We start from the raw sequence: 11,030 nt of genomic DNA on the forward strand, positions 1-11,030 counted from the left end.
TTCATTTTGAGACTAGTCTCATTAATGTACGCTCATGGCCAAAAAACGCCCCATCTCCTTTGGTTGAACCAATGGATTAAAATATTGGTTCAATAATCTTTTTATTATATTTATTGGAAAAGAATTTGAAAGCAGAGTATCCATGATTTGGTTAATGTTAATCTGACGAAAGGCAATAGTATGTAGCCCAGTCGGGATGTACAAAAAATTAAGCTGAAATGGAAATAATTAGATAGTGCAATTTTTTTTCATAGGATGATAGAGGGGATGACGGGGAGCTTCAAACCAGTTTTTCGGGAAAATCGACCTTGTGCTTAAGCCGCCATCTTGGATTAAAGGTTAAACACGTTTTAGTGAATAACTCGGCCATTTTTGATTTTTGACAAAGATAAAACCAATTGTTTATAATAAAAGCTTAAAAGAGAGAGTGAGTTATAAACAATTGGTCATATCTCAGGCATTAATGAACCGATTTGAAAAATTCAAAAATTAGCTTGTCTTGCTAAACATCAATTATAATATTTACTAATTTTGTTTAAAACGACACTTACCGATTTTGAGATAGTTCCTTTTGTTTATAAAATTTCATGAATTTGCAAAAACTAACATTGCAGCTAGATTTATCATCCCCAAAAACATATAAAAACACTCCCATATTGCGTTGATCTTAAAATCTATAATCAAAGCGGGTATAAAGTTTGAGCTCAGTAGGGGTATAGTTTTTTCAAATTAACTCGAAAAATATAGGTCATATAGAAAAATTTATTAAGACAAAAGTTATAGAAAACAAAATTTTCTACAAGTTTTATATATATAATTTTTGTCAAAAAAAATTTTTTTTTGTTCAAAGCATTACCGAAAATAGTTTTGGAAATGACGAAAAAAAAAATACTTTAAAAGTTTCAGCCCTTTATATTAACATTAAGTACCGCCGCATCGCAAATTTCAATTTCCCATATGATTTACATGGGAATGATTGTGTTTTTGAGTTTGGAATTTTATAACTTTTTAATGATTCATCAAAAAGGTTAGATTTAATCATTTTCTAGTATAAAATTGAACGCTCTACTAGCTGAAACTTTTACAGTAGAAACTTTCAGCTTGACGTTTGAGAAATATCAAATGTTCAAAGTGTGTGTGCAAATCCGTGTAAGTTCCTCAAAAAAAAGAGGGATTAAAAAAGCGAATTGTACTCCATTTGAAGCTAATTTTTTCCAAGAAATATGATTTCCAGAAAAAATTCGCTTCGAGGTCGTCGAAAATTCGATTTTTTCTTTGAAAGGAGTTTGACATAATTTTCAAGGGTATTCTTTTGTTTAATTCGCATAATATATTTTTTCGTAATATGTTACTTTTTTAATCCAAATCAGAAGCAAAAACTGGAATTTGCTTAAAGGAACAATTAGTTAGATTTTGAGATATCAAAAATTTCCAATATCTTTGAGATAACTATTATTTTTGAAACAAATACGGGGTTTGAGATCGCATAAAAAGTTTTGCAAAATTTAACGAAGTCAAAATACTACAAAAATTATCTGAAGAATTCCGAATTGGAGTAAAATCCGAAAAAAAAAATTAACCACAGCCCTCAACGTCAGCAAAGGCTCTTACTCAAACAAACAGCCGTTTTAGAATTTGGAGGGGCTCGAGCATTTGAGGGGGGGGGGGGCTTGATCCCCCTGAGCAAACTGACAGACTGACAGACTGACAGACTGACAGACTGACAGACTGACAGACTGACAGACTGACAGACTGACAGACTGACAGACTGACAGACTGACAGACTGACAGACTGACAGACTGACAGACTGACAGACTGACAGACTGACAGACTGACAGACTGACAGACTGACAGACTGACAGACTGACAGACTGACAGACTGACAGACTGACAGACTGACAGACTGACAGACTGACAGACTGACAGACTGACAGACTGACAGACTGACAGACTGACAGACTGACAGACTGACAGACTGACAGACTGACAGACTGACAGACTGACAGACTGACAGACTGACAGACTGACAGACTGACAGACTGACAGACTGACAGACTGACAGACTGACAGACTGACAGACTGACAGACTGACAGACTGACAGACTGACAGACTGACAGACTGACAGACTGACAGACTGACAGACTGACAGACTGACAGACTGACAGACTGACAGACTGACAGACTGACAGACTGACAGACTGACAGACTGACAGACTGACAGACTGACAGACTGACAGACTGACAGACTGACAGACTGACAGACTGACAGACTGACAGACTGACAGACTGACAGACTGACAGACTGACAGACTGACAGACTGACAGACTGACAGACTGACAGACTGACAGACTGACAGACTGACAGACTGACAGACTGACAGACTGACAGACTGACAGACTGACAGACTGACAGACTGACAGACTGACAGACTGACAGACTGACAGACTGACAGACTGATAGATAGTCAGAACTGACAGAAAGTCAGAACTGACAGAATGCCAGACTAACAATCGGCCAGACATTAGTGAACAGTTTTAATTGTATGTAGTTGCTTCGTAATTTCTCCGACACTAACGACCATTTCATTCATTAGTTCAAATATGCATCTGGATGTAAAGAAATTTAAATCCAAAAAGAAATCCAAATCCAAAGTCTGTTTAATTTTATCAATCAAGATGTAAAATTCATTTGCACAGTGTTCAGTTGTTTTGTCAAGTATTTTGAAAAGGAAACAAAGATAAATGCAATATTATACAAAATTTATTGAGTACAAACAATTAAATCATCAGATTTATGAAACTCGGAATTGAGCGATTGGATTTAAAATGAACTTTGCTCCAAACTAAATCCAAAGTGAATAATATGGACGTAACAATTTTTGTTTTCCTTCTACATTTATAAGCAAAAGTATTTAATAATATTCAGGAATTGGTATTAAAGCATCTTATTTAGACACTTGAATTTAACAGATTTTCAAAGTTTTATAGTTTTGAAGTTCTTTTCAGGGAAAATCCACATTGACCCTAAATTTTTAGTTTATTTCTGTTCACTCTTATGCATGCAAAAATCCCATCGATTGGTATTTGTCGCTTTTCAAAGTAATATCTTGCACGTCAATACAAATTAATAGTTTTTTGATAAATAAATAAATAAATTAAAATTAAAGTTAAAATTAAAATTAAAATTAAAATTAAAATTAAAATTAAAATTAAAATTAAAATTAAAATTAAAATTAAAATTAAAATTAAAATTAAAATTAAAATTAAAATTAAAATTAAAATTAAAATTAAAATTAAAATTAAAATTAAAATTAAAATTAAAATTAAAATTAAAATTAAAATTAAAATTAAAATTAAAATTAAAATTAAAATTAAAATTAAAATTAAAATTAAAATTAAAATTAAAATTAAAATTAAAATTAAAATTAAAATTAAAATTAAAATTAAAATTAAAATTAAAATTAAAATTAAAATTAAAATTAAAATTAAAATTAAAATTAAAATTAAAATTAAAATTAAAATTAAAATTAAAATTAAAATTAAAATTAAAATTAAAATTAAAATTAAAATTAAAATTAAAATTAAAATTAAAATTAAAATTAAAATTAAAATTAAAATTAAAATTAAAATTAAAATTAAAATTAAAATTAAAATTAAAATTAAAATTAAAATTAAAATTAAAATTAAAATTAAAATTAAAATTAAAATTAAAATTAAAATTAAAATTAAAATTAAAATTAAAATTAAAATTAAAATTAAAATTAAAATTAAAATTAAAATTAAAATTAAAATTAAAATTAAAATTAAAATTAAAATTAAAATTAAAATTAAAATTAAAATTAAAATTAAAATTAAAATTAAAATTAAAATTAAAATTAAAATTAAAATTAAAATTAAAATTAAAATTAAAATTAAAATTAAAATTAAAATTAAAATTAAAATTAAAATTAAAATTAAAATTAAAATTAAAATTAAAATTAAAATTAAAATTAAAATTAAAATTAAAATTAAAATTAAAATTAAAATTAAAATTAAAATTAAAATTAAAATTAAAATTAAAATTAAAATTAAAATTAAAATTAAAATTAAAATTAAAATTAAAATTAAAATTAAAATTAAAATTAAAATTAAAATTAAAATTAAAATTAAAATTAAAATTAAAATTAAAATTAAAATTAAAATTAAAATTAAAATTAAAATTAAAATTAAAATTAAAATTAAAATTAACGTAACCTTACAAGGTGTCCTTCTCCTTACTCTTCCTGCTTTCCTCTTCTAGTTCCTGTATCTACTCTTGGCTTTTCCATGTGTCGTCAATTACACTAGTTTACAAAAAAAATAAAACTTTTTTGGACACCAAGTGCCGTTATACTTTTCGTAAAGATTTTAGCCCAGAAAATCTTATCTAAAAAAATATTTATGGATAGGTTTTCGATAGGATGATTTTTCAAAGTTTTTTGTCGTTTTTTTTTCAGCATACTTAGTATTCGGGCTATATCTTGAGTAATAAACAACTTATATGAACAGAAAAACCGGTTCCTGAAAGCTGATCAAATACGCAACAAACACTGGAATAACTTTTTTGGGTCACTCCAAAAGTTTAAGTGCATTGTATCAAAACACTTAAAAAAAACGACTTTTTAAAGGAAATTTTAGCAAAAAAAGAGTTTCTTACTGACATAAAAAATCTTGCGAATCCTCATAGTTTTATATTTTTATGTGTAGTACACTTTTTGGCAAAGATAACAAGATAGTTTTCTTCAAAATCTATGGATAAGTTATAAGGATATGATAATTTTTGTAACGATGAATATTTTAGACTTTTTTTGTTATTTTTTGTGTTTTCGTCTATAATTTTTATTAAGTAATTTTAGTAATTAAATTTCCTATCTATATGTATCCTTTAAAAAAAATTAAAATTAGAATATTGTAAAAAAACTAATGAAAAACTATTCGAAAAAGAGACAACATGACATTACTGGTGTTTTTACTAAATAGTCTATTTTTATCCTTTAAGCATTTATAAATATTGAACATGTAACGGAAAAAAAAAAATACTTTATTTCTCAACATAATGGTCACAAAAATTGAATACGGCTAAAATAAAATAAAATATGGACTTTCAAAATCTACTGTTTTTGGTCTCTTTGAGCCATTTTTCTTTCAATGGTTCAACGAATAGGAAGAAAAAAATCTCAAAGATTCATTGTGGTATCACAACGGACCAATCATGGTCTAAGTGTCTAAGTGTATCAGCTCTCCTGCTGATAGCCACGTTAACCTAACCTAACCTAACCTTTGTCAGTAAGAAACTCTTTCTTTGCAAAAATTTCCTTTAAAAAACGATTTTTTTAAGTGTTTTGATACAATGCACTTAAACTTTGGTGGAGTGTTTGTTGCTTATTTGATCAGCTTTCAGGAACCAGTTTTTCTGTTCATATTTTTGTTGTTTATTACTCAAGATATAGCCCGAATACTAAGTATGCTGAAAAAAACGACAGATACTTTGAAAAATTATATCTTGAAAACGTATCCACCGTAATTTCTTTTAAAGTGATTTTCAAATTCCTGAGGTCAAAGTACGTAAGAAAAAAATAGTGGGATTGAGTGTCCATTTTGGCTGTAAACCAGTGTTATTTTTCTTTTTATTTCCACTATTGATTTCTCTTCATCTGTGCCTGACCTGCATATTGAATTTATTTCGTCGAGTTTCCTTACCACTTTTCTGAGTTCTTGTCTTTTAATCTCAGTGATATTCCGCTATTCTTGTTTCCTCTGTTCCCATATTTAGCCTTTCTTCCACTCCTCCATATAGCATTTTTTCCATTCCTCTTATTTAATCCCTTCTCCAATCGTCTTTTCTTTCTTTCTTTCTGTCTGTTTTTATTGGGCTCTTCAATTTCTCGTATCATCTCCTCCAGCTTCTCCTTTTCTTTCTTTCAAACTTCGCATGATATTCTCGTTTTTTTTCTCCCTGCATTTTTCCTTCGTTTAGCTCAGAGATACCCAAAGGAGATGGGAAACTTTCGTACGTTTTACCCCCCAAAACCCATTTGTTTATTTCGTGTTGTTGTAATCTCTTTTGTATTCGTGAATAAATGTGAAAAACACACATAGTGTAGCCACGGTGTTTTTACGCACACCTAAGCAAAAATGTACGATTTTTCATGCATACTTAGCCAAAAATGTATATTTTTTCACGCATACTTATCCAAAAATGTCTAAAGCAGCTTGTAGGCAAACCCGTATGACGTCAGAAGTTTCTCATCTCTTTTGGGTATCTCTGGTTTAGCTACCCATCCTCGAACTCCTTACCACCTTTCTTGCTTCTTCTTTTTCCTCCCTACATTCTTAATTCCACCATCCTCTCATTTTCGATCCTTTTCCTTCTTCCTTACTCCTCACTTCTCTCTTTATCCTCTCCAATATCTGCTTCTACTTAAATTTTAATTTATGTGTAACATATTTTTACGCTCCACATCTTATGAATTTATACACTAACACCTGTTATCGAAAATTGTATCTTTTCCTCTAACAATAAAAGGTACAAACATTGGTGGACATTAACGAGAGAACAGGGGAGGATAAATTCCCTCTGGTAATTCTTTATAACAAAATATTTGAAAAAAACACATTTTTTGATAAGAAAGATTTATTTATATTGTTTATTTTGTTTATCATAATATCCTTCAATCAAATTCATCTGTCATTTTAGGTTTCAGCTAAAATGATTTTATTTATTTCTTTGGAACGAACAATTGAGATCTAAATGATATGAATATTAGACTGATTCAAAAAAAAAATATTTTTTTTTGTTCAAAGCATTGTTCAAAATATTGTTGGAAATGACGAAAAAAAAATGCTGTAAAAGTTTCAGCCCTCAATGTTAACATTTAGTACCGCCGCATCGCAAATTTCTATTTCCCATACGATTTGTATGGGAAAGATTGTGTATTTGTGTTTAGAATTTTTTATCTTTTTAATGGTTCATCCGAAAGGCTTGGCAAACTAATTTTTTTTTTAATTGTCCGCTCTACAAAAAAGCTCTTATTAATTTTTTTGATTTAACCCCGCGTTTCGAAGTTATTCAACTTTAATATATAAAAAGTAATTTTTTCTCATTTTTTTCCGATTTTTTGACAAAATTATTAGGTTTTTCAAAATATTTGGCAAATTTTCGAATATTTGTATTCTATGTTGTTTTGGTTTCACAGATCCTTTTATATAACTCTCAAACCCCTTATACTACCATTTTAGATTTCTTCAATAAATTCGAATTATTCATTTTTTTAACTAAAAATTATTTTAATTAATTTTTCGCGTCCGTTTTTTTTTTAATTTCATAAATGCAATTTTGTAGAGCGTTCAATTTTATACAAGAAAATGATTAAATCTAGCCTTTTTGGTGACCCATTAAAAAGATAAAAAACTCTAAACACAAATACACAATCTTTCCCATACAAATCGTATGGGAAATAGAAATTTGCCATGCGGCGGTACTAAATGTTAACATTAAGGGCTGAAACTTTTACAGTCTTTTTTTTCGTCATTTCCAACAATATTTTCAACAATGCTTTGAACAAAATAAAAAAAAATTTTTTTTGAATCAGTCTAATGAATATAGTTTATAGAATGAAGAAAAAAATTAATATCTAGAATTGACTGATGTATAAAATTATGCGTTCTTAACAAAGTGTAATCACTCCACTCCAGCTAGCTCGATATTTAGCTAGCTACTTCTAGTTTCGCATGCGCCAAGTTCATTGAGGTCTATACCACTTGCGTGGGCCCCCTTAGACGAGATTTGCCTCTATTACACCGCCGCACTGTGGGGCAGCTCCATAGACAAGAGCGGCGAGAAGTTTTCATTATTTTTCACTCGATTATTAAGTAAAATAAAAAAACAAAAATAATTGAATGATATAAAATCAATTTTTTTTTAAATAACAGTACTTTTTTAATAGGCAAACATTCCGACAGAATTTAAAGTGTTTTTCTTAGTTTAATATTTTCTTTTCTCGAAACTGAGTTAAAAAGGACGGAATGTTTGCCTAAAATATTTTTTTTTAATTTGTTTTGTGTTCTTAAGTATGGTTCGTTTTACTCAGTTTCATCATATTTAAGGTCTCACATTGAAATTTTTCTCCTGCAAAAGGCAGGAACTCTGCGAAATCGTTTTCAATAGAAAATCATAGTATTGACAACAATTTTGAAGATGCTGAGACATTTTCAATAGAAATATTTCGAAAAATCGATTGCTAGACACCTCTTAAATATCCTCCGCCTCGCAATTTTCCATTTTTTGTTTTTTCAATCGACTTACTTACTTACTTAGGGTGACCAGCGCCATAAGGCGGCTACAATCCGCTGTGGATTTGGGCCTCAACCAACAAGCTTCGCCAGCTAGCTCTATCCTTAGCTCGCTGCTTCCAGTTGCGCACGCCAAGTTGATTGAGGTCCCCTTCCACTTGGTTGCGCCACCTCAGACGAGGTCTTCCTCTACTGCGCCGTCCCTCTGGGTTGGAGTCAAAAACTTTCCGGGCCGGAGCATTGTTGTACATGCGCTCCACGTGACCTAGCCATCTCAGGCGCTGCACCTTCACTCTCTTGGCTAAGTTAGCGTCCTTGTACAACCCGTAAAGCTCGTTGTTATACCTTCTTCTCCAATCACCATCAATACACACGGGACCAAAAATCGCACGAAGAACTTTTCTCTCGAAACAATCCAAGATGTTTTCATCCGCCTTCGTTAAAGTCCATGCTTCTGCACCATATAGCAGGACTGGGATGATAAGGGTCTTGTATAGGGACACCTTAGTTGCTCGAGAGAGGGCTTTGCTGGTCAATTGCCTTCTCAAACCAAAGTAGCAGCGGTTGGCAAGAGTAGTTCTCCGTTTGATTTCAGCGCTGATGTTGTTGTCCGTGTTTATAGCGGAGCCTAGGTAGACGAAGTCCTTTACTACCTCGAAGTTATGGCTGTCGATGGTGACGTTTTGTCCAATGCGTCGGTGTTGTGTGTCCTTTTTTGACGACAGCATATACTTGGTTTTGCCCTCATTGACCCTTAAACCCATTTTTGCCGCTTCCGTTTCAATGCTTACAAAAGCGCCATTGACATCACGCTGAGTTCTTCCGATTATGTCAATATCGTCGGCATATGCAAGCAGCTAAACGGACTTTTGAAAGATGGTGCCTCTGGTGTTGACGTTTGAGTTCTGTATAATTCTTTCAAGAACGATGATAGAGGGTCTCCTTTCTTAAGGATCGGGCACACGATGCTGAGATTCCATTCTGTGGGCATGCTTTCCTCCGACCATATTCGGCAGATGAGCTGGTGCATACTCCTAACCAGGTCATCTCCCGCTGCTTTAAATAGTTCGGCAGCAAGGCCGTCAGTTCCAGCGGCTTTGTTTGACTTAAGCTTGGATATGACTGCCTTCACTTCTTCCAGGTCGGGGGGACGGAAATGTTGGCCTTCATCGTCGATATTGAATGGTGCAATCTGTCTTTGGGCGGGGTTGGCTTCGTCATCGCCATTGTAGAGATTGCAGAAGTGATCTTTCCATATTCTCAGCATCGCTTGCGTCTCTACTACGATGTTTCCCTGTTGGTCTTTACAGGCTTCAGTTCTAGGTTTATACCCCTGAGATGTTCTTTTTACCTTCTGGTAAAACTTACGAACTTCATTCCTGTTATAGCATCCCTCTATTTCCACGATCGCTTCTTTCTCGTGTTGCCTCTTTTTTCTCCTGAGAAGCCGATGTTACTCTGATCTTTTCCGCTTGTAGAGCTCATTGGCAGCTCTGGTCCTTCTGTGCAGCGCCGCTTTGTATGCTTTCTGTTTAGCTGCATGTGCTTGCCGGCATTCATCATCAAACCAGGGGTTTCGTTGTGGTGGCCTTGTGAAACCCAGCACTTCAGAGGCGGCATCTCTAATGGCTTCTTGGCAGTGCTGCCACTGGTTATCTATACTTGCTGCTGGCGGCGTAGGACTTCTTAAGAGGTTATTCGAGACGCGATCGGAATAGGACCTGGCAATCTCTTGCGATTGTAGTCGTCCGACGTTAAACTTTCTCACAGTATTTCCTTGTGTTGGCGATGGTCTGGAAATCCGCATCCGTACATTGGCTACAACCAGGTAGTGGTCAGAGTCAATGTTGGCTCCTCGGAACGTTCGGACGTCCATAATACTGGAGGGATGTCTAGCGTCGATCGCAATATGGTCAATCTGGTTGACGGTTGATTGATCTGGAGATTTCCATGTCCCTTTATGAATCTTGAGATGCGGGAAACGCGTACTTGCTATGACAACATTTTGCTCCGCAGCAAAGTCGACTAGCCTGAATTCGTTATCGGATGTGTTGTCGTGCAGGCTATGCTTTCCGACTGTGCTTCCAAAGATATCTTCTCTTCCTAGCTTTGCATTAAAATCACCCAGGACAATTTTAATGTCGTAGCTTGGGATTTGCTCGTAGGTTTTTTCGAGAAGCTCGTAGAAATTATCTTTGGTGGTATCGTCTTTCTCTTCCGTGGGGGCGTGAGCACATATCAGGCTTATGTTGGTAAATTTGGCCTTTATGCGGATCGTGGTGAGGCGCTCGTTGACACAGTTAAAACTCAGGACGTTCTGCCTGAGTCTGCCTCCGATGATAAATCCACATTCAAATGTGCCCTGTTGCCGGTTGCAGTCGCCGTAGTAGATATCGTGGGTCTTCAATTTTCTCTTGCCCGGCCCTTCCCATCGCATTTCTTGGATGGCAGTTATATCTGCCTTATAGCAGTCGAAGGCCTCCGCTAGTTGTTCGGCTGCACGAGGTCTGTTAAGGGACCTAACATTCCACGTGCAGATTCGAAATTCGTTGTCCTTTTTTCGTTTGCTAGGGTCGTCATCAGTAAATCCGTCCGTTTCCGAGGCTTGTCGTCGTTCCATAACTACATCCTACTTCTGGTCGGGCAGTTACCCCGACGGCAGAAGCCCCCAACCTGGAGGGCCAGGCCCTTTGATGACTCCAAGGACGAGAGGTTGGC

General features: G+C 33.3%; 1 protein-coding gene across 6 annotated transcripts in view; it reads left to right on the top strand.

Annotated features, from left to right (window-relative positions):
- LOC129907232 (solute carrier family 12 member 6) overlaps positions 1-11,030 on the top strand; it is a 758,459-nt gene that overhangs the window by 651,328 nt on the left and 96,101 nt on the right. For 5 of the 6 annotated variants that reach the window (XM_055983333.1, XM_055983332.1, XM_055983334.1 and 2 more), the window contains exon 19: positions 6,547-6,600. The exons of the other annotated variant lie outside the window; for it this stretch is intronic. In XM_055983333.1, the coding sequence (XP_055839308.1) occupies positions 6,547-6,600 (54 nt within the window). The remainder of the gene's footprint in view (positions 1-6,546; positions 6,601-11,030) is intronic. 6 annotated transcript variants of the gene reach the window in all.

The sequence above is a fragment of the Episyrphus balteatus genome, chromosome 1 (assembly GCF_945859705.1).
Source record: "Episyrphus balteatus chromosome 1, idEpiBalt1.1, whole genome shotgun sequence".
In the NCBI taxonomy this organism is placed as follows: domain Eukaryota; kingdom Metazoa; phylum Arthropoda; class Insecta; order Diptera; family Syrphidae; genus Episyrphus; species Episyrphus balteatus.